The 23895-nt window shown below is 41.8% G+C and overlaps 1 protein-coding gene across 3 annotated transcripts in view; it reads left to right on the top strand.

The window, feature by feature from the left end:
- The window catches only part of ANK3 (ankyrin 3), a 209755-nt gene that overhangs the window by 101825 nt on the left and 84035 nt on the right, over positions 1 to 23895 (top strand). For all 3 annotated transcript variants that reach the window (XM_054174591.1, XM_054174590.1, XM_054174589.1), the window contains 9 exons: positions 961 to 1059; positions 3165 to 3362; positions 3855 to 3953; positions 4697 to 4795; positions 7672 to 7869; positions 10130 to 10228; positions 19384 to 19482; positions 19571 to 19669; positions 20053 to 20148. In XM_054174591.1, the coding sequence (XP_054030566.1) occupies positions 961 to 1059; positions 3165 to 3362; positions 3855 to 3953; positions 4697 to 4795; positions 7672 to 7869; positions 10130 to 10228; positions 19384 to 19482; positions 19571 to 19669; positions 20053 to 20148 (1086 nt within the window). The remainder of the gene's footprint in view (positions 1 to 960; positions 1060 to 3164; positions 3363 to 3854; positions 3954 to 4696; positions 4796 to 7671; positions 7870 to 10129; positions 10229 to 19383; positions 19483 to 19570; positions 19670 to 20052; positions 20149 to 23895) is intronic.

Below are 23895 nucleotides of genomic sequence, written 5' to 3'. Positions count from 1 at the left end.
CTTGAGTGTTGAGCACTGTTTTCCCAAGAGCCCGGGGGCCTACCATTTAAGGAAAGTTCTGCTGTTATCAACAGATTGCAGCAGATTGTTGGGACATATTGCCTGTGTCCATACAGCCATACAAGTGTGCTTCTCTACTGGATGTGCACTGTGTGCCCCAAGGCTCCCGGGGCATGTGTAAACACTGAAGTCATTGTTACATTGGTATTTGAAAGTTGGAAAATGGGAGGAAAGGAGAAGATTGGTAATTCTTTGCACAGGTTTAGATTGATGACAATCTTTTCTTAAGGTCTTCATCTGCTAATTGCATTAGATTACATAAAAACCCAACACCACTTCTAAGGTAGCAGGCATTTGTACCTAACAACTGATTGATGTTCCAAAATGTAGAAAGCAGTTACTCTCCTGAATTTATTATGTTTTCCTTTCCTTATGTCTTTCATTAAGTCTGTGAAACTTCAGACCTATGTACTCAGCAATGATTACTTTTTCCTTCATTTTCACTCATCTCAGTGCTTGTCAGACAAGAAATGACACCAGAGGCACAGAGCATACAAGAGGAGAGCCATATGTATGTGTATCTGAATACACAGAATTTGAAATGCATTTTTTGTTCCATTAAATTAGGGTCTATTTAAATGGACATAATTTTTAACAGTTACTGAAATGCTAAGAAGTACAAAAATTGCACTGTCCCTTTTCAGCAAAGATTGAGTGACAAAGGCACCATTCTGTTGGGAAACTGACCCTGAAACAAACTGCTTGCAGCATACAGATAAGAGGTCAAATATTGACTTAGTCTCCCATCTTGCTCACAGACAACTACTACAAGATATTCTAATGGAGATTATTCTGAACTGTGTCAACTTTATTTTTGTATTTATGAAACATGTTGGGGGTTGGCTTTTTTCCTGAAGTGTGTTTTTAATGCTATTTTGGTTTTTCACTGCTGTGTACTAGAGAGGAGAAACGGCTCTGCACATGGCTGCCAGAGCTGGCCAAACAGAGGTCGTTCGATACCTGGTACAAAATGGAGCCCAGGTGGAGGCTAAAGCTAAGGTAAGTTGATGGTCCAGGTGTAATAACCCTAGATTTATCTACACTTAGCAAAGCATGGAATCACATTGTAATGTGGTGGGTTAAAAATTCCCCCACAACATTAAATTTGCCAGACCAGCTCAGTTGAAAGCAAATGAAAGCTGTATTTACAAGCAAAACTACAATCTGCAATGGAATGCAATGAATATCTACAAAATATACAATATTTACAGGTATGTACAATGAATAAACAGCACAAGAACCCCCTGGCCAAAGACACCGGGGGAAGCTAATAGTGTCTCACTCCCCACTCCCCCCTCTACCCCTCATGTACATAAAAGGGAAAAGAAAGGAGCAGGGAGATGTTAGACTTAGCCCTTGGACTGCAGCCAAGGTCAAGCAGAAGCAGGTTAGTATCTCCCAGAGCAAAGAGGTGAGGAGAGAAATTATGTATATTAGTAGCTTAAGTCTGTTATCTTTCCAATGGGATTGTTTAGCCCTGTCACTATTTTCCTTTCTACACCCAACAGTGATTTATTTACATTTTACTACTTTCTGTTCAAGATCCGTGAACCTTTTTTAAAGGCATAGGCTTAAACTACCACACACATTCACTTTACATGTGTCTTTTGGGAAGAGAAAAGAGATGAAGCCAAGGGCCTTGGCATAACCACCACTGATACTGACTCACATGCTCCCTTACTGTAGTCACCAGTGAGCTGTAGGTAAGAGAGAGAAGGCAGGAGTTGCCAAGATGGTACTATGTCTGTGTTTTGTCAGTCTTAACATAAACTCTTGTGTATTTGAAGAGTGTTGGGGTGGGAAGCTGGGAAGGGGAGGAATGCCTCAAATCTGCTTTTATTTCTGCATAGGTATAAACCCCAAGCTGCTGGTATCTCCTGTTATGTACCTAAAGCATCAGCACTCAAAAAAGTGAAAATTCTAGAGAACACCTTTTAAAATGTTCTTTATAATTTTAACTGTTTGAATGCTTTGTCAAAAGAAGGGTGACCAGCAGGATGAGGGAGGTGATTGTCCTCATAGACTCTGCTCTCATGGGACCCCACATGGAGTACTGCATTCAGTTCTGGTGCCTCCAGCATAAGAGGACATTAACTGTTGGAGCAGATCCACAGGAGAGTCACTAAGATAATCAGAGGGCAGAAGCACCTCCCCTATGGAGACAGACTCTGACAGCTGGGGCTGTTCAGCCCAGAGAAAAGAAGGCTCCAGGAAGACCTTAAAGGAGCCTTCCAGGACCTGAATGGGGCTTACAAGAAAGCTGGGAAGGGACTTTTTACAAGGGCTTGTAGTAATAGGATGAGAAGGAATGGATAGAAGCTTGAGGAGGGCAGATTTAGTCTGGATATTAGGAAGAAATTCTTTACAGTGAGGGTGGCAAGATGCTGGAACAGGGTGCCCAGGGAGGGCATGGATGCCCCCTCCCTGGAGGTGTTCAGTTGCCAGGTTGGATGAGGCCTTGAGCAACCCACTCTAGTGGAAGGTGTCCCTGCCTATGGCAGGGAGAATTGGAACTAGATGATCATTAAGATCCCTTCCAACCTAAACCATTCTATCAATCTATGAAAGTAAGGAGGTACAGTAAGGAAATGTAGCATAGTGCTGGAAAGAGGGAACAAACCCTAGAACTCCAAAGAAACATACACAGCTATGGAAATAAGAGTGTCAGGAAGTGACAGGGGAAGGAGATGCGTGGGTGCAAAAAATAGCAGTCTTAATGAGTAAAAACAGAAGAACTTTGCTTTTGGTTTTGTGGGGGGTTTTTTCCCAAATAGTGATCAAATGAAAACAATTTCAAATAAATCTGTATTTAATTGTGAGATCATCATCTGTGAATTGGCTCTCAAAGAAAGTTACTAGTAGGAAAGGAACTCTGACTAAATGTTAATAGCAGATACAGTTAATATCTGCAAGCAGTCTGACAACAGAAGTGACTCATGTTATCTGTCAGTCTCCAAAGATAGCCTTGAAAGTGAACAGCTTGTGCTCAGTAGAAGTAATGCCCATCTGCAACTTTGAAAAGCCATAGAATTTGAGCAAATATTTTCTGTCAAAATATGAGCCTTAGTGTTCTTACACAGGGCTGTTGTTTCCTTTCCATTTAGGATGACCAAACACCGCTGCACATTTCTGCTCGACTGGGAAAAGCAGATATAGTACAGCAGCTGCTGCAGCAAGGAGCATCTCCAAATGCAGCTACAACATCTGGCTACACGCCCCTGCATCTTTCTGCTCGAGAGGGACATGAAGATGTAGCTTCTGTTCTTTTGGATCATGGTGCATCTTTATCTATCATTACCAAGGTAAGGGAGTTGCAAAAGAGATACCTTCGATAGTAAAATATACCTGTAGCAAGTGCTTCTTGTGAATTAATTGCTACAAGAGTCATATACACATAATGTAAGAATGAGGTATGTTAAAAGGGTACAAAGCTTCATGCCTTAGAGCCTGGTGTACAACTCAACACATATCAACCAGCAGACATATATTTTCTTGGAATGAAAGGAATGCAGGGCAGAAATTCCTGATGGAGTTGATAAGCTGTTATTCAGCATTGTCCTTGTGTCTTGGGTGGTGTGAAGAAAGGAACTGACTCTTCACTTTTTATAGTTGTTTCGATGCAGATAGTGCTTTGCCTTGCAGGGGAGGGCCGGGACAGTTGGGACTCTGCAATTGCTGCCTGCAGTCAGGATGTAAGGGGATGGATGTAAATAGGAGTATCCTTGCAGGTCAGAGGCAAACTTTACCCTGCAAAAGACTGCACAAGGCTGCTATATAACTGCTTTCTCTTACAGAAAGGATTTACTCCTCTACATGTGGCTGCAAAATATGGGAAAATTGAGGTAGCAAATCTTCTGCTTCAAAAGAATGCATCACCTGATGCTTCTGGAAAGGTAGGATGGAAGAAATCACTGCCATTTGCACAGCAAATGTTGAAATGCACATAGTATTACAATAATATCCTTCTACCTACTTACCATCACACAAGTATCCACAGCCCAAGTTTGGCTGTAATGGTTTGTGCAATATTCCAGTCCATGTTGGGGCTGCCAAGAGCCAGTAAAGTCCTGGGGAAAAAAAGAAATACCTTTTATTGTCCTTAACTGACAATAAAATTGTGTCCTCTCTGTACCCATCCAGGGTAATGGAGACAAGCCATTCCTCTGCTTCCTGCCCTGACTGCAGTCCTTATCAGAGTATTCAGGCAGCTGACTCTGCTGTCCCAGATCTCATGACAGGGGGCAAAGCCCAGTAAGACCTCAAGCTTTTTAAACCAGCCCAGCCTGTATTTTTACAGATCCAAGAGACAGTTTACCTTACCCACTGCAATAAAAGAAAAACATTGATGAGGGTGTGACCTCTGGGTCAAAATTCTTTCCCTGCTCTTTCATGAGGGCAGCACAGAAGTACTTCTCTGTTCATCTTCCCTGGGAAAAATGTAAAGGGCTTTCACAGCTCCATAAAGATTTTCAAATCTATTTTATTTTATCAAAGACTCTGGATGCAAAAATGAATCACAAATATGTTTTTGTTTGTTTGGGTGTTTTTTCACCTCATCTACTCCAATTTTCTAAACTCTTGTGTTTTCCCTGGAGAGGGTCTGTAACAGCACTGTTTGTTCTGCATGTGTTTTTAGAGCGGTTTAACACCACTGCATGTAGCTGCGCACTATGATAATCAAAAGGTGGCACTCCTACTGTTGGACCAGGGAGCCTCACCTCACGCATCTGCCAAGGTACTGGTACTGGCCACTGTAGGGGAAAAATATTTAGGCTGTTTGTGTACTTTACTCCCTATCTATCTCTGTTCTTTCTATTCTGTATATGCTTGCAAATGCAGGGGCTCAGTGACCTTGTTTATTAATGTCTCTCAACCACATCAATCTGTTAGAATAATTCTGCAGGTAAGTAAAATAGCAATCAAAAGCAAATATAGCTGCATAAACATCTACAATCTCTAGTTGCAATAAAGGTTAGTCTTGACAAATACTGAGCCTTACTTTCACTTGTCTGGTCTCCTTAGCACCTTCTCTAAGTCAGACAACTATGTTACTGAGTCTTTAAATTGGTACAGGGCAAGCTTGGAGTTAATGCCTTGCTACATAGGGGTAATCCTCCTGTATTGTGCCACAGGAGGACTTCTGGGCTGTGATTCGCTTCTTGGTATAATGTACATAATTATTCACATGCTTCACAATACTTACACCACAGTGTAAATGGTCTGTTGAGAAAATAACACAACTAATCACAGTCCTGCTTTGATTGCAAATTACTGTAGGCAAGACAACCAAAGGTGCAAGATCTCAGGGGATGTGAAAGAATACATATTTAAATGTATTACAGTTCTGAGTTGGGGAAAGAACTTAGAGAAGCTTATAATGTCTACATCTTTTGTGGATTCTAGCTTTAATTACTAGATCAATAATTGATAGTTGGACAGCAGCAATACATAAAACAAGATGGAAGCTTATGTAGGTTCAAGTGGGGTAAGTGCAGCCTAAATTCTTCATCTGAAACAACCCCAGATATGTGCCTAAAATCACTGAAAAAAACCCAAACACCCAACATATGGAAATGGGACAGCTAATGGAAAAGCCAGTATTGTAGACAGACAGCTCTCCTCGATAGCCTTCCTCTCATGCATGACTAATCACAGCCATAACACTAGAGGCCTTCTGCACGGCTGAAGAAGAGGATGGGGTCTGTCGTACATGGTAGATTCCAGAGTTTCTAGTGCAAGAGAGGAAAGCTGAATAAACATGGACAGCCAGCAGCAATGGCACACTTTAAAATCAATAACGTCGATAGTGGCAATAGAGGCAATCTGCCAGAGCAGTGCCCCAGGAGGTGAATTGGAGTGATCTCTGATCTTCCACTACTGCAACACAGCATTCTTAAATGCCACTGTGAGGAAAAAAAAGGCCTTCTGAAGAGGATGGAAAGACACTGACCCAGTTTTCACTGAAAGAAACTGCCAGTGGAAGCTACGCATTTGTAGGGGCAAGAATTGCAGCAGCCACTGCCACGGGTTTAGGAAGTTCTGTAGACTATGATATAATGTTAGAGAACCTCATGTGTTAGGTCACCTTAGCTTCCCCATCTGCAACAGAACAGTTGTGCAACTGCCACTTCAGGCCTTCAGGTGTCAGCTTTAAGTCTTCCCAAAAGAAGACATTTGTTAGTCTTATGCATTAAGTGAGCCACAGAAACATTGAGCAGAGTGTCAATACTAAATAAAACTAATGGTAGCATGTTTGTTGCTTTAGGCACCCACTGTGCAATCATCTGAAAGATGATGCTGGTAACAGCAGATGATTTCCCATTCCTTTTGTAAATGTGTCCTTATAAATAAATGTGTTATGTCATATCTCATCACTGACTTCACACAGTTCCATCAGCAGTTGCTTTTTCTCTCTGACACTCCTGTCTTTAACACTGATCTTGGGTGGCTCATTAGCCTGGCCTGGGAGCACTTGCCTTGAAGAGTGATCACTGAAAGAGTATGGGAATTGGCCATTCTGATGAACCATTCCTCAGACCTGATGATCTCAAGGATCTTTTCCAACCTGAATGATTATATGTTTTGAAGACCTTTTACACCTTTTACCTGCATCACCCTGAATCTGTGGTGACCTACCTTCCCATATAGTCCAGCCCTGCTGCCCCACTGGGCATAGGGAGGAGCTAAGCCAGGTGAATGCTTTGTATCTTTAGAGAGGTTTTAATGGGGTGTGTAATCTGAGATGCACATGGTACCTATGACACCCCACAAAGTAGTTTATGCAGCTAGGGTCTCATCCCACCCCTGATCATGTGCATATTTGCCATTTGCTTTAAATTGAGGTTGTCTACATTTCTGAACAACAGAAAGTTCTTGAATAAATAGGCATCACAACCTGAAACAAAAGCCAGTCAGATCATAGTATTTTGCTGTTTCCTTGCTAAGCATTTATTCTTTTTACCTATTTAGCTGTTTTCTGCCAAGTCAATCAGTTTTTAGAATGACAACATTTTGTCACACAACAGATACTGCGTATTTTATTTTTAGTAGTGGACTTACTGGTTGCACATAGTGAAAGGAGTAAAAGAAACCAAAGAATGCAAGACTCTGAAGTTCTATGCTTTAACTTTCCCTTGATCTGAATGCAAACAGGCGGTCAGTAAGGTTAGGATAAATGCTGCAAGAAAGGCCATATTTCATGTACATAATGCTTTCATTCACACTGGGAAATGGGAAAAAACCTCAAACAACAGCAGCTGTTCTCAGTTATGAACACACATCCTGCTCTTCTGTTTGTTAAGGATTTTATGGGCATTTAAGGAAAAGTAGCAAATGTTTATGAAATTAAACTCTTCTGAACAAACCTATTCCCCCTCCCCCAAACATGAAAGTTTTGTTTCAGAATCCTCTTATTTGTAGCAGCACTTTCAAAACCAGGTTGCTTAAAGCTCTGATACAGTCATTTGTACAACTAGTTAATATTGTATTTGATTATGTTTGACAGACCTTTTAGAATTAATTACTTACTTCCATAGAGTTGGGTAGGTGCAGGAAAGTGATTTATCACACTGTTTAATGAATAGCTTACAATGAAGTGTGTTCTGTTGACAGAATGGCTATACACCACTGCACATAGCTGCCAAGAAAAACCAGATGGACATTGCAACTACACTGCTGGAATATGGTGCTGATGCCAATGCTGTGACTAGGCAGGGTATTGCCCCTGTACATCTTGCCTCTCAGGATGGCCATGTGGACATGGTGTCATTGCTTCTTACCAGAAATGCTAACGTAAATCTCAGCAACAAGGTGAGTATTCCTCCTCTTTATGGCTGAGGCCATAAACAAACATGGTGATAAGAGGGACAGGGGCTTGCAATTAAATTGTGCTCACTGTGATTGTCACGTTATGACAACCGTCGCAGGTGTTTGAGTACACAGCATCATTTTCTCTAGCAAATAGAACAGCATTCAGCGTGCCCTGTCACACTTGAATGAACCGTATTTCATAGTACTTGACTTTTGATGATAGCACATACTGCAGAAGAAATTAATCCTTCTCCCTTCCTTCCACATTATGTCTGCCAAAACGTGCCCAGAGAGAGCATGTTTGCCTGTAGTGGGCTTAGGGTGTGTCATTTATGAGCCTCCAGGTATTTGCCTGTCTATTAAGCAACGGTAACAAGTAACTTCTTAAAGGAAGCTGATTTTTGTTATGGGATAATAACAGCAAGGTGGTCTGACATTTTGCTCATTAATATAAGTGATTCTTCCTCCCCAGGGACTGTTCTGCAGAACACAGTGAATTTTGGTGTAATTTCTCATGGGGGCAGGAAAAGGAAGTTGGTTTGATTGAGGTTCTATATATATGAATTTATAGGCTATCGAGTTTGCTGTGTAGTAACAAATGTGCAGCCTCAATTCTTTAAATGCTCCAAAGACATCAGACATGTTGTAAAATGCAGTTTCAGTATCAGTTTATGTGGCTTAAGTAGAAAACCAAGCAAAAAAAATTTCACAGAGAATATTTCTTATTCTCAGCAGACAGAAGGACTCAGTGTCCTCTGAGGTTGTGGGTGATGCTGCACAGGGCTGCTGTGTTTTCCTGTTTGTAGCTTTACAGTTCAGTTATTTTGGGGCCCTCCTTCAGGAAGCTTCTCTTGCAAATGTTCATTTTTCCCCCTAGTCTCAATCAAGTGTGGGAGCTTATGTAGTGCAGGATATACTTTGTATCCCCACAGGGCAATTTGCCATGTAAACATTCTGACTATCATAGTTTTGCTGCTGAGGCTAATACAGACAGCGTGATTGCAGCTGCTTGGCATTTTGATTAAGTCCTGCCAGAGGTTAACTATCTGCAACATCCTTCAATCTGTTACTGTTGAGTTGTAATCTTCAGTTTATCATTAATACTGATAACACCACCTTCAGAAAATAGTTCCCTCTGTACTCACTTAAGGATGCACATTCTGCTCTAAGGTCAGCACCTACATTTGAAGCAAAGTATTTGAAGCATACTACATTTTGAGTTCTGCAATGGGAATAAAAATAACATTTGTTTCCTACGAGATATCAACAGAGTGGTTGGGAGCTGAATACTCAGAGCCTCCCAGTGCCGTTCCTGAGCACTTGTTGAATCTTTTTCCAAGGTTTGGCCCACAATATCAAGGCTCCATTAGGTCATTTACAGTGGGTTACTCTTATGTATTTGTGTAATGTGACCCACCTAAGCTATATTGCCATCAGGATTACACATACACGTACAGTGAGATGCTCTCTGAATAACTGCCTTTGGTAGCAAATCCACTGTGGATATGAGTTTGGGTTCAAGGGTAGGAAGCTTAGAGAGTGTAGAGTTCTGCCTGTTGCATCAGCTGCTGCCACCTGCTTTTCTGTCACTGCTGCTAAAGACGGAACAAACAGGAGGAGAGAAAAAAAACACCCATCATTTGCAAATAAAGGATATTCTTTCCCATTCCTAACAGCATTCCCTCAGCAGATTCTCTCTTCTACCCCTTCTGTCTGAGGTCTTTTACATTTCAGGAAGTTGTATAGCTTTCTGAAGTTCCAAGAGTTTTAGGTCTCAAGTTTCAGAGAAGACAAGGAGATACCCAAAAAGTCATTGTCAGTGCATGTGTACAGTCTGTATACTCCCTGGGCACAGAGACATGGAGCTGATGTCAGAGAAATGTAGTTTCACCTTTTCTGTTTGTGTTTGAAAATGGTCAAGTAGAGGTGTGAAAGGTAAGGATGAATCTAAGTGAATGTTACTCCTAGAAAGCTTGTAGAAGTGTCAACAATAATTTTTATTTATTCCAAGGGCACAGATTAGTCAGGATTGATTTGCTGTCCCACATTTAACGCCGCATAAAGAAACGTTCCTTGTGTAAAAAGAACATTATTTTTCGGGCTTTCAAATTGTAGTTTCTTGTAAATCAATGAATGTGATTAGGATTAACATTACACAGTCAAAGTGGAATTTATCATTTCCTTAAATTCTTACTCTCTGAATTTACATTGTGGTGTTCGTGTGCCTTCTCTGAAGGTTGTTACTGCTTCTAATTCACAGAGTGGACTGACGCCCCTCCACCTGGCTGCTCAAGAGGACAGGGTCAATGTAGCAGAGGTTCTAGTTAACCAAGGAGCTGCTGTAGATGCACAGACAAAGGTATGAGCACTGTTGTCAACAAGTATTATTTCCTTTCAGGGAGGCACGAGCCTGTAGACTGGACTCGTAATAATTTCAGGGTGAAACTGAAATAACAGCAGAGAAACAGTCCTTGTAATTAGCTATTCTAGCTTGTATTTGAAAGCTGAGGGTTTGTAAACTTGAATGCTTAGTGTTATGTACAGTCTTCCAGCAGGAATCTTGCTTCTTTCCAAATACTTAAATCAACAGAGATTTAGATTGTATCCCATTATCATGTTTCACTGAAGGTGTGTGGAATTGGTCTGACCTTTATGTAAGAAACTTTCAGAAAAGCCTGAGCTCTCTCTCCAGAGAGTCAAGTAATCTTTTACTATTTGCGTACTCTCATCTGCTTTTGGCGTATTTTACCTGTTGTATGTATTTTCCATTCAACTGTCAGTAGAAACAAAACATAGGACTGTTACTTAAAATATCTGTATTTATGGCTAGGCAAACAATAGAAATGCAATGCAGACATTCCTGGATATTAAGTGGTTGACACCTTTTCCTATGACTTAGGAGACTTTATGAAATTCAATCCTTTTCTCTCCCAGGGGTGTTGCTAAATAGGCATCCATAGATATGTTCTGTAAACAAAGCCGTTGTTCAAGATTGCTCCATACTTCTACAGCTTCACTCAGCCTTTGTGACTGCATACCTCTGAATTCTTAACCCCCTCTGTTTTGCAAAGCACAGTTAAGTGAGTTATTTCATCCCTGTGGGGATGGGCAACCTGGTCTGGTGGATGGTGTCCCTGCCGGTGGTAAGGGGGGTTGGAACTAGGGAATCTTTAAGGTCCCTCCAAGCTCAACCATTCTATAAATCTACTTCATCACATGGGTGCATTCTAAGGACCTGGCTTTTTCTTGCTGTCCCAAGTTCAGACAACACCAGTGTTCTCCTTGCATCCCAGATGTGTCACACCACTCAGGTATGTCAGATTGTCCAGCAATATTATCATTCTATCATCACACTGACTACTAGGAAAGGACTGAATTCATAATGGTCTCTGGCTGCAGCTGAGATGATTATAATCTGTTGCAGAGGGAAAAAAACATTATTATGTGAATTTTCCAACTGTATCAGCCACTGATTTCAATGGCATTCTGACATGAAACTGAAATAGTTCTGCTGAAATCCCAGGGGCTTTTCCAGCTTTACACTTTTGCAACATATCCTCAACCTATACTTTATGGATGAATCACTCTGAGTCCTTATCTGCTAAAGCATCTAGCAGCAGATGAGATCTGCCCTGATTCATGTTTGGCATGGCTTCCTCAGATGTATGTGATTGCCTTTCTGGAGGTAGTTCCTACCTGGTTTGGGTTTCTGTAGCAAGACATTGCAGAACCTGCAAGTTGGTCAATGCTGAATTTCTTCCTGACTCATATAACTTGTCTGTGTTTGCCTTTCTCCCTCTCTTATCTGTCCCACAAATAGTAAGCAGTCTGAGACATTTATCCTGACAGGTGCAAGCATTCATGAGTTCCCTTTTCCTGCTCTCCAGTGTTTTAACAGGATCCAGTTCTGGACTAGTGACTTTTCAGTTGCATTAGTGTGGTGGAAATGTATAAGATACCATCACAGCTGAGAGGCAGAGCATGTTTATTTGGTCTCAGAGCCAGCCTTGCAGTAATGCGAGCTCTGTACTGAACTTTAAGCCTGGTAGGGTAGCAATGTGGTGGGGCAGGCATGTGACTCTGTGGAGACACATGGAAAAGAAGTTTCAGTTTATCATTCAGAGATCTCCTCTGGGTGGTGACCTGAATTTCTTCATTGCATCTCTTACCAATTATAAGGTAAAACTATACACAGGCAAAAATACGTAGTCATATTTGGCTGTCTGCAGTGTGAATCCTGCCATCAGTAATAGTCACATAAATGTTAAAGATGCCAACTGTAAGTCCCTTGTTGTTGTTCACCCTCATTTCTCAGTTACATAAATAACCAGTGCAGCTAAGCAATACTTTCCTTGTATTCACTTCCTTCCTTGACACCATCCCATAGATCCCAGGAAGTGGGGCAGGGACTAACAGTGTATTTAAGCAGAACTACTTCATGGTGTAACAAATCACCTGCATGGGAAAATGTGCATTATTAATCCTGTAGGTCTCTGGTGAAAAGCACCCACAATGGCTTGTCCTGTCTGCCATGATAATTTGCCCTCTGTGCTGTAGGGGATTGTCTACTCCTTATGAAGAAGGTGCCTACATGCCTTGCAGAACTGTGTTAGAATGGAATGAGCTTGATGCTGATTCACTGACTTCTGCAGAATCCCATCTGCTGGGTTTGTGCCACAGTGACCAGCTCTCCAGACTCCACACAGTCAGCTATATGGATGTCGTTTCACTACCACCTGTGACATAAGAAAAGTGCCAGTGCAGTGTCATATATTTTAGCATGGAATAGTTTCTAGATAAATTGATCGTCATCTTGAATTCCTAAGGAAAGAGCTGACAAACTCCGAACTTCTTAACCATGTGTTCTATGCAGGTGAAGCTTGGATGATTGACTCGTAAAATAGCAGCTCTGTAGTTACAGGCTCTCTTGTTTAGATGGATTAACTGTTCTGCAGGAATAAAAGGTCTGTCCGTGCTGCCTCTAAAAACAGCGACACTGGGGCGCAAGATACAGCAACAGCTGAGTTGGCTTCAGAAGCAGTGCTGCTATGCTTGCGTGTTTGCACGAAACCATCCAGCACAGCCAGTTCACATTCATTACTCTGGACACAGGCTGGCCATCCATGCAATTGACAAGTCAGTGAAATCACATGGGTTAGGGTGTCATTATACTGGGGATCTCTGCTGCTAGCTGTCTCACCACTAACCTTCTGTTTTCCTCATTTAATTTCCATGCACTTTTGTTACATTGACTATTGTGGTCCAGATTATTCAGTAGTCCTTCCCCCCACCCCCGCCTTCTTTTGTGTTTCAGTTCTCTCCTTCTTATCTTTCTCATTTCCCCAGGTTAAGTAACCATTGATTGTGTCACTCCAGCACAGCATCTGTCAGTAGAGGGAGAACACTTAATATCTTAGCAGGTCACTCAGCTTCCTGAGTAGTAACCAATGAGCTATCATCTTCCAATTCTGGTACCTATTCTTAATCACCATTTATATATAACTCACCCTCCCTGTGAAAACATCTAGAGTTTGCAGTTCTGACACATGGGAGTTCTTACTCCTGCTCAGGTTCTGAGCCACATGCATGATTGATGCACTTCAGGTAATTTGAAATACATTTTGTGTCTTGAAGGTATAGCAGGGGATGAAAACAAAATCCAATACAGAAAATCTCTTGTGTGGAAGATTGGTCTGGATGATTAAGATCAGTTCAGACTCTAAAACTTATGAGCATTTTCAAAATTGCCCTCAGACCTGAACTATTGCAACTGTAGTTCTCCCTTGGGGTGATTTCCCTCACAAGGATTTTTTTCCCCTGAATTTCATTGTAGAAAAAGACATGAAAGGAAGAAAATTTGATGGGTTTGAGGTTCATTTATTGATGCTGTTATGGGAATTTTCTGGTTCTGCTGCATCGATTTACTAAATAACCTCTAATCCCAGACCTGCAGGAGTCTGTCTCTGTCAGCATTGAAGAGTAAACACCACTAGTTTAGCATGCAAGAACTAGTGCTTGAGAGGCCATAAAGCTGCCCATGCAACTTGAAGATCAGCTTTTGTTATGCGGTTTTAAGCCTAGCCACGTTAGACTGAGCTCCAATTGACAAGCCACAGAAAACACCTTATCTTAATGCGGGAGAAGAGAATAACAGAATGATGGAAAATAGCAACACTATGCTATGTACTTAAGGTGAAACTTCTGAGCTGTTTCAAACCCCCTCATATTTAGAAAGCTTTGAATTTATTATTCACAGAAGGTGTGTTTGAGTCCTTCTGCAAAGGCAGCAGTTTTTGTCCATTTTGACATTGCCTTTGTGAATCTGCATTTAGGTAATGATTATTTTTTGATCCTGAAATTTTGTTATGCAGTATCATGCTTAACACAAGGAATGCTCATCTTACACTTAACATTGGGAGTTAAAAATCAATCTGAAGCCATGCCTGCAAGCAGATTTTCCTTCTCTGATGGCCATGTTAAGCGTTTAAAAGCTGTACTGGTACATGTGATGTTGCTTTTGTTGCAGAGCTTTGTGCTGGGGGCTGGCACAAGTAAATATTGTTCCATGGATCAGCAGGTCTCCAGATGTCATTTTTCAACTGTTTATCCCATTGGATAGTGTTATTGTAGAATACAGCACTACCATGATGAGAGATTGGCAAAGGAAGACTGACAAGAGAAGAGTGCTGGCTCAGTCAAGGATGAAAAGCAGGATTTGGAGCTTTGATTTCAGTGCAGATCATTTTACTCAAATAGTTGCTACACTGCACTTGGTGCTGGGCCTCTGCTGGGGCAACCGATGGTCTCCCAGTCCCCCAGTTGATGACTGTCTGGAAAATAAAGCCAGTATTAAGCTGTCTTTTGTTCCCCAAACTGTAGAATTAGTATGAGATAATGGTGACTGAGAGGTCATTATGTTCTTTTGCAGGTTGAGCTGGGCCTTTTATTTCAGATTTATTCAGGGAGATTTATTCATTCAGGTCTGCCTGCCTTGTTCTGACAAGAGCCCCATATAAGCCTGAGAGCTAGAGGTTCATATTAGCAGTGCAGTTTTCCAATTGGAATATCTAATTTTCAGTGGCAGAAAAAGATAGGAAGGAGACAGGGAGGGTGGGAAGTGCTATGGAGAATTGCATTCATAGAGCACAAACACTCGAGATACAGATAGCTTCAGGATATCTTCATGGTACATTATCTCTCTCTACTTGGCTCTTGGTACATGCTTGGTTGTTATTAAGACAATTTTGTGGAAATTTCCAGCTTAATAATGTACAATAATAATGTACTAATGAGCCTTTACAAGGTACTGCAACATGTTAGGCCTTGATTCAACAAAGCAGTAAAAGGTGTGTGTATGCCTAGGTTTGCCTTTTTCATTCAATCAAGGCTGGATGCTTTTGTGATCTTTGCATCTAGAGCATTTTCTGGCCTTATTAACAATAATGCCGTAGCTTCAGTGTTTGACATTCACAGCAGAGAAACAAAACCAGAGCAGCTTGAGTCAGCATGACTAGAGAGATGCAGTAACTCAAGCTGTTAAGATTTATGATTATTGCCAGTGGAGGATATTAAAGTAACTCACTGACATGATAGAAAAGGCTTTGGGGATGATTTCCCTCCAAAATAAAATGCAACAAATAAATGTGAAGGGCTAGAGAATAAGAGCTGCTTTGTGTTTGTGTCTACCATTGGAACTGAAAAGCTCAGTGTTTCTGACTTTTTAATTTTTTTGGTGTTTATTCTAGTGGCTTTTGATAAGCTCTTCCCAGCTGCTAACTCACACATTGCTGCTCATTCTTTGAAACAGCCAGAAGCAGCATGGCAGCTGACTGCCAAAAGGTGCACTAGATGTGCATTAGAGCTCTGTCAAACAAAAGCCCTGATTTTCCTCAAGGTATCTTTTATAATATTAGGGTGCCTAGTAAGACCCTTGGAGCTTTGCTAGTAAATAGAACCCAAACTGCTGTGCAGAAGTGTGTATAATTGTGGGACTGGCTCTGGTTTGTTTGGGTCATTTGGGTTTTTTGCTTTTGAAGCAGAATATTTTAGCTTTCTGAGAGAATCAAAGTAGCAACATCAAGCAATCATGAAAATTGCTACGTCTGTAGTTAACTTGGTTGCATAATTGCAATATCTGAGGGTTTCTGAAAGGTTACCAGAATCTCTGTATTCCATGAGGATGTTGAGATATAAATGTTATACCTTCCTGAGCTAGAAACAGTTGAATGCATGACTCATTACTTCAGCTGACAAGGAAAGGATATCCTTTCTGGGTTTCTGGCATTAAAAAGGCATTTTGCTAATGAGTTGACCAGTGTCTTCACTACAAACATTACAGACTGTAAATATGTGAGATGTCCTCTGGTGGTGGATGAGATCTAACATGCTCCGTGAGACGTTATCTGCCCTGTCAGATCTCTGTCACTCTGCTGTCAGTCACTGTGTGCTGCATTAGGCATTGCCTCTTCAAGCACAACATGATGTGAGATGACCACAGGGGATGGCAAACTTAAAGTTCCCAGGGAGTTCAGACAAGAAGCTGATATTTTGCCACCAGGTTAGCAGGACATGTGTGATGCCTGTAGCAGAGAAGCTGCCCTTCAGTGCATGCTTCTCCAGCTGCAATACCTGACCAGGTCAGCAGCACCAAAATCTTCAAAGGGAACCTACTTCAGCATTAACTCTGGGACACCAAAAGCTGTAGAAAGGAGAATAGTGACCATGTCACCATAGAAATTACATGATTTCTACCACACATTTGGAGGGGAAAGGAAAAGATTTCACCTAATCTATAATTGAAACATGGGGCTGGTCAGGAGCGACAGAGGGTATCAATAATTATTCCTCATAAATTGAAAGTACCACACATAAATGTTTTTGTATAGTATTTGTATAAGGAAAACGAAGTTGTACTGCAGTAATCACTGGGAGTTGATAGCTCCTTCTTCAATATGCATTGTTACAGGCTGGAGAGAGGAGCCTTTATAGATCATTTAAAAGAGAAAGCTGAGATCAGATAGTCTTGGCTTTCTGATCCTCTCCAGATCTTAATGTTTTAGAGTTATTAGCAGGGGGTCCCAGCAGGTGGCCCTGGGCTTTGGATTTAATCTCCCCAGTTGGTTTTATGATGCTGGATTTTTGTTGACCTTGCAGGTCATGTAAGAGGTCTCTATTTTGAAGGGGGAGAGAGAATTAAGTTCTTGTATGAGAAGGTTTCATACTATTATTTTAACTGATGTTTTGCTAGTTTGGCCATGCCTTAATCTGAGTTTATATTTGGATGTGTAGGCTGTAGAAGAAGTTTGATGTACATGGCTGTGAGTAAACTCAGCATTCTACTGAAGAATCTGGCCAGTTCAGGGAGTTCTGACACATTCAGAACCCAAGCACTCCTAGGAAGCTATTAGGCCAGTTCTAAACAGCAAGTGCAAATTGAGGTCCTGGTGCTCAGACTCTTGCCAGTGTGTGCAGCTATTCTGCAGGAAAAGTTTCTTGTAGTCATTTGGCATCTGATCCAATATTTCAATAAGTCAATGGAAAACTTCATTCTGCTGATGCCAATGGAATTTAGATCCAGTGCTGTTTCTTGCAATGATTAACTCAATCTTGGCTGTTAAGCCTAGTAGTTTCTTTAGATGGCAAAAGGTATATAATTAACTGAAGAAAAAATACACACCCTAGTTTAAAGTAACTCACAGCTACCATCTCCTAGCATATGGTCATACAATTGAAAGTAGGTAACCTTGGGCAAAAAGGCAAAATTACATGAAAAAAATAATCCTTCTAAAGCCATGGACACTTGTAACTTCACATCTGAGGAAACAGTTCACATTTGAGGTTTTCACTTGCTTTCTTCTGGGCAGCTTTGATCTCATGGTTTGAATGTGTGGCATAATGGTGTCTCCTGAAACCCAGGCTGACTTGCCTCCTCAGTGCTTTCTGTTAAGATGTGTAACCTGGCCATGAAATGGATGTAAGAATGAAGGATAACAGGCTGCATTTTAACTCCCTTTGTGCCTCTACCTCTTGGGCACCAGGCTTTTATTTTTAGAGCAGGGAAACAAAGGCCCTTTTTTACCTTTAAAAAATTGTTTGCCACTACTTTTGACCACTGCTTGATCAATACAAGACTAGCCCAGTTTTCATTGTTTCTACCCACAAGGTTGGCTTTTGGATCTAGTTCCTGATCATTCAGTCTCCAGCAGTGTGTCTTCCTTCTGGCGGCATGGCTGCCTTGAGCACTACCAAAGCCAAAGCACAATCAGATTGGCCATGTTTCCCCATATATGTTAGAATTGACCTTTCTGTCACTGAAAGTAATGATCTTGGACAGCCTCACCTCTTACCCTCTGTCTGAAGCAGAATTTCTGTAGATTAACAGCAGTGCATGTTTGCAGCATCTTTTTCTGTATGTTTAGTGTACTTGGGTTCCTCCTATCAGATATGATTTTTACAGCCTAACAATGGATGTTTCCATTAAAAATGGTAATGGAACATGGGGCCAATGTTGCATTGGAAGTCCCACAGTGTAGCAGAAAGACATTTTATACTGGCAATGTAGTTTCATCCCGCTTGTAAAGTGGTGAAGCCCCATGTGACCACTGGCTGAGATGTCCCTTCTGACTTATCAGAGCCTATCAAGTTGGCCCTCAAAACCTGACCTTTAAAGTAGGGGGGAGGTTTGGGGAAAAGTGGCTTCTCTCCATGACATGGCAAAAAATGGCAAGTGTCCGATTTAGAGGTAGGCATCTCCTACCGCTTTGTACAGGTCTAGATTGAACATTTGTTCAGGAAGAAGAAATTTTTTACTTCAAGAAAGATAATCTAATAATTTCTAATATGTTTAGCACCTCAGGTAAGTCTAACTTTTTCCAACCTGCTAACTCGTTCTCATGGACTGAGATAAGAAAATGAGCAGCAAGAGCAAGCTTTGATCCTCTTTGTTGCATTGTATGTTAAATGTTACCTGTTGATTAAAGTGTTTACTACAATGGACAGGCTTCAACATACTGTTTGACTGACTTTAGATATGGGGGTTTTAATGTGAGTGTGAGTTCAGAGTCAGCCTAATGACTTCTGCTTTGCTGTGAGTAGTTTTTTTTAAAACCAGTATTAGTATTTTTTAAATCTTGTCAGGTTTTTAGTGACATTTATCACACTGCAGGAGCACCAAGCACATGAAGCTCATTGTGAAAGGAATTATACATAGATGTATTTAAAGAGGTGGGCTCTGCCCCAAAGACAGTCTGACCATTGCCAGGGAAGGCAAATCTTTAATCAACATCACATTCAGATGGTGAAGATTACAGAAGAATGAGGTGTTCAGACAGGGTAGCAAAGAATGAGGCTTGAATCAACATTCATGAGAAGTGTGTTTGTTTTCCAGGGTTGAGCCATTTTTCACCTAGGCCAAAGAAATAAAGCTTAATGGGATTTTCACTGTTTCATGCCTGGATATTTTGCCAGGGGACATGTGGGATGTTCACACTTACTAATTGCTTGTGTTCATTCTAGATGGGATACACTCCTTTGCATGTTGGCTGCCACTACGGAAACATAAAAATTGTTAACTTCCTACTGCAGCATTCTGCAAAAGTTAATGCCAAAACGAAGGTGAGTTTCCGCCTCTGCCTCACTGGTGGTGTGGAGGCAGCTTGTGTGTCGTGCTCACTGCAGCCTTTCCCTTTCCCTCTGCCTGCAGAACGGGTACACGCCGCTGCACCAGGCTGCGCAGCAGGGGCACACCCACATCATCAACGTCCTTCTCCATCACGGTGCAGCACCAAACGAGCTTACTGTGGTAAGTGCAAGGGGAACACTGCGAGGCCATTGCTTTCCCCTTGGGCTTGGCTGTCCCACCCCATATAAAGCATCTGAGCAAGGGAAATGTGAAAAATGTGTTTGTGGTGGGAGAGGAAAAGAGCAGAGGAAGCCTGTTCCCATCGCCCCCACATCCTCTATGCCATCATCTCTTCCAAACCTTCAGCAAATATCTGAAAATCTTTTCATTTTCACCCCATTTCTGTAGAGTTAAAAGCTACTCAAAATATATATGTTTCAGTCACAAATATACAAGCATTTATTTGGCCTTTATTGTGCATTCTATAGTTAATTAACCATCTCTACACTTTTCCTTACTAACATTCAACTTTTTTTCCTTTTCCTTACTGTTTCAATTGCTAGAATGGAAACACTGCCCTCGCCATTGCTAAACGACTTGGCTACATTTCAGTTGTTGACACATTGAAGGTGGTGACAGAGGAGACTATGACTACAATTGTAAGTATAGTTTAGTTCTGCAGTGAATGGAATAATTTTTCCCAAGCCACTGTATTCAGCTTTGTTTAGTTACATGTCTACTGAGATTTCAGTTTAATTTCCACCTATTTCCTCATTTTTAAGGTGGTAGACCCTATTAGTATGCATGCAGAAAGAGTACCAACTGAGCAGAAAATGGGCAGTGTAAATGACTGGTCAGAGCTGCCATGGGTAGTTGGTTTGTTGTTGTTGTTGTTTTAGGTTTGTTTGGTTTCGGTTTGGTTTTGGTACATCTAATTGTTTAGGGCACAAACCACATGAATGCAAACTGGTTTGTAGTTAAAAAGACAGTCCCATAAAGTGTAAATAGAAGCTGCTTCTGCCTTTTGAGAATGTTTGCCAAGGGACTGATGTACGATGGCTTGTATTTGGCCTAGAAGAACTTACTCCAATCTAAAAAGTGATTGGAATTTACTTAAAAGCAACTCATTGCATAGTTTCTAGCATCTTCTGATGGATGCTGAAAGGCTGTCTTCTGCAAAGCAACCACAGTCAGCTCCTGCAATCCCAGATATCCATGCACAGAATCGTACAAAGTCCAGCGTGTCTGTCTTGCTGGTCAGGAAGGCTTTCCGCAGCACTAGCTGGGATAAATGAAAAGGACTAAGCAATGGTTATTGTCTTGCTTGGAAAAGGCCTTTTAGATCATTGAGTTCAACCATTCTCTAACTCTACCAAATCTGGTGCAAAACCATGTCCTTCAGCACTACATCTGTTTTGCTTTTAAACACCCCTAGCGACCTTCCTGACGAGCCTGTTCTTGCGTTGGAGAGCCATTTCAGTGAAGAAGTTTCTTCTAATATCCTATCTAAACCCCCCCAGCACAATTTGAGGCCATTTCATTTTGTCCTGTAACTTGCTGCTTGGGAGAAGAGTCCAATACCAACCTCATTCCAGCCTCTTTTCAGGTAGCTGTAGAGAGCAATAAGGTCTCACCTCAGGTCTTTCTCGTAAAGATATTTTGTTCACTAACATTTTGCTATATTGCTCTTTGAGAGAACAGTTTTCTGAGGTGAGGAGTCCCCATGCACTAGTAGTAAAGCACAGCAGTAAAGCCAAAATTTGTTCTTTAGAACATAAACTCAGAGTACTGGGTCCAAATTTGTTCTTTCGTTTCTGCATTTTTATCCCCTGATTGAAAAGAAAAAGAAAAGTATGTGAAGCTATGTACTTTTAGGCATTATCAGAAACAGAAATTGTTGCTGATTGTTCCATGTTTTGTCATCACCCATTGTGTGGTCTACCAGTGCAAACACCTGGTTACAATATGATGAGTATTTGGGATGACAGGCAGATTTTAGCTCTGCTACTGCATATGCATTTTCTTCTTGTGACTTTCTTGGCTGTGGTCTATAATTCAGTAGCTTACAGAAAATCCACCACTTAAAAGACAAATTTCAGAACTGTAAGTAGAAAGGAATATGACAAAAAAAAAATATAAATCTTCATCTAGTTTCTCTGTAGATTTTCTTAGGAACACATTTCTGTCTAGAAAGATTTCAAAATAGATTTCCACAATGGAAAACTTGATTGATTATATGGGGTCTGCATGATTGCCTAGTATACAACTAGGTAGCTGCAGGAAAAGTAAATCCATACTTTTATGCTAAGAACTCCTGGTATCACAAGGTCATTCTGAGCTTGTAGAATCAAGAAGCTGGGGGAGTTGGTGTTGCATAAGGTGGCTGATCACTTACATTCCGTAGGTGAGGGAGAGTAGAGAGATGGTAGGTTAGACTGCATTGCGTTGGAAGAAATGTTACACGGTGAAAGGTCTATACTATCCCAAATACCTCCTCTCAAGAGAAGCCCAGTAATAATTTCCATTAAATTCACAACATGGTGCTTATCCATCACAAGTGCATAACTGTTCGACTTTGGAAGTCTAGACACAAAATCTGATTTACAGCTGAGAGTCTTAAAAACTCAATATGACTACCGAGACTTATTTTTCATAAGCTTGCGGCTAAACAACATCCAAAGCTAAATTGAATGAAACCAGAGATGAACATAGCTAATTTTACTGTAATTCATGCTCAAACATAAATTAAAAAATCCAGTAGTGCCTGAAAAACAAAGTCCTGTGATTTTGCTACTTTAGCAACAATTGGTTAAAAGCTTTGCTAGAAATTTCTGCAAAGTTAAATAAGTGTGAGCGAGCAGGAGCAGTTCTGATACAATGAAGTGATGGCAGTAGCCCAAGAAACACAGACTGCCAAATGGGTATTCACAAGGCTAGAGCAAAACTGAAACTAAATGAAAATGGAAAAGCTCCTGAACTTGCTAATGATTTCTCATATGTATATGAAGAATGAGAAGTAGTGGTGATTAAAAATCATATATAAAAATAATATATAATACTATATAAAAATAATATAGTACAAAACTTCCATAAAGACAGGACTGGATTTTGGGTTGGAGCTTGGGTTTTGTTGGTAGGAGTTTTTTGCTTTGCCTTCTTTCCCTTCTCTTTCTCTTCTCTTTTTTCTCTTCTCTTCTCTTCTCTTCTCTTTTTTCTCTTCTCTTCTCTTTCTCTTCTCTTTTTTCTCTTCTCTTCTCTTCTCTTCTCTTTTTTCTCTTCTCTTCTCTTCTCTTCTCTTTTTTCTCTTCTCTTCTCTTCTCTTCTCTTTTTTCTCTTCTCCTCTCCTCTCCTCTCCTCTCCTCTCCTCTCCTCTCCTCTCCTCTCCTCTCCTCTCCTCTCCTCTCCTCTCCTCTCCTCTCCTCTCCTCTCCTCTCCTCTCCGAACCTCTCCGAACCTCTCCGAACCTCTCCGAACCTCTCCTCTCCTCTCCGAACCTCTCCGAACCTCTCCTCTCCTCTCCTCTCCGAACCTCTCCTCTCCTCTCCTCTCCGAACCTCTCCTCTCCTCTCCGAACCTCTCCTCTCCGAACCTCTCCTCTCCGAACCTCTCCTCTCCGAACCTCTCCTCTCCTCTCCTCTCCTCTCCGAACCTCTCCTCTCCGAACCTCTCCTCTCCTCTCCTCTCCGAACCTCTCCTCTCCTCTCCTCTCCTCTCCTCTCCTCTCCTCTCCTCTCCTCTCCTCTCCTCTCCTCTCCTCTCCTCTCCTCTCCTCTCCTCTCCTCTCCTCTCCTCTCCTCTCCTCTCCTCACCTCTCCTCACCTCACCTCACCTCACCTCACCTCTCCGGACCTCTCCTCTCCTCTCCGAACCTCTCCGAACCTCTCCGAACCTCTCCTCTCCTCTCCTCTCCGAACCTCTCCTCTCCTCTCCGAACCTCTCCTCTCCTCTCCGAACCTCTCCTCTCCTCTCCTCTCCGAACCTCTCCTCTCCGAACCTCTCCTCTCCGAACCTCTCCTCTCCGAACCTCTCCTCTCCTCTCCTCTCCGAACCGAACCTCTCCTCTCCGAACCTCTCCTCTCCTCTCCTCTCCGAACCTCTCCTCTCCGAACCTCTCCTCTCCTCTCCTCTCCTCTCCTCTCCTCTCCTCTCCGAACCTCTCCTCTCCTCTCCTCTCCTCTCCTCTCCTCTCCTCTCCTCTCCTCTCCTCTCCTCTCCTCTCCTCTCCTCTCCGAACCTCTCCTCTCCTCTCCTCTCCTCTCCGAACCTCTCCTCTCCTCTCCTCTCCTCTCCTCTCCTCTCCTCTCCTCTCCTCTCCTCTCCTCTCCTCTCCTCTCCTCTCCTCTCCTCTCCTCTCCTCTCCTCTCCTCTCCTCTCCTCTCCTCTCCTCTCCTCTCCTCTCCTCTCCT

This window comes from Dryobates pubescens, chromosome 30 (genome assembly GCF_014839835.1).
Source record: "Dryobates pubescens isolate bDryPub1 chromosome 30, bDryPub1.pri, whole genome shotgun sequence".
Classification (NCBI taxonomy): Eukaryota; Metazoa; Chordata; class Aves; order Piciformes; family Picidae; genus Dryobates; species Dryobates pubescens.
Note: the sequence above shows the minus strand (reverse complement) of the source record. Positions and strands in the feature narration are given on the sequence as shown.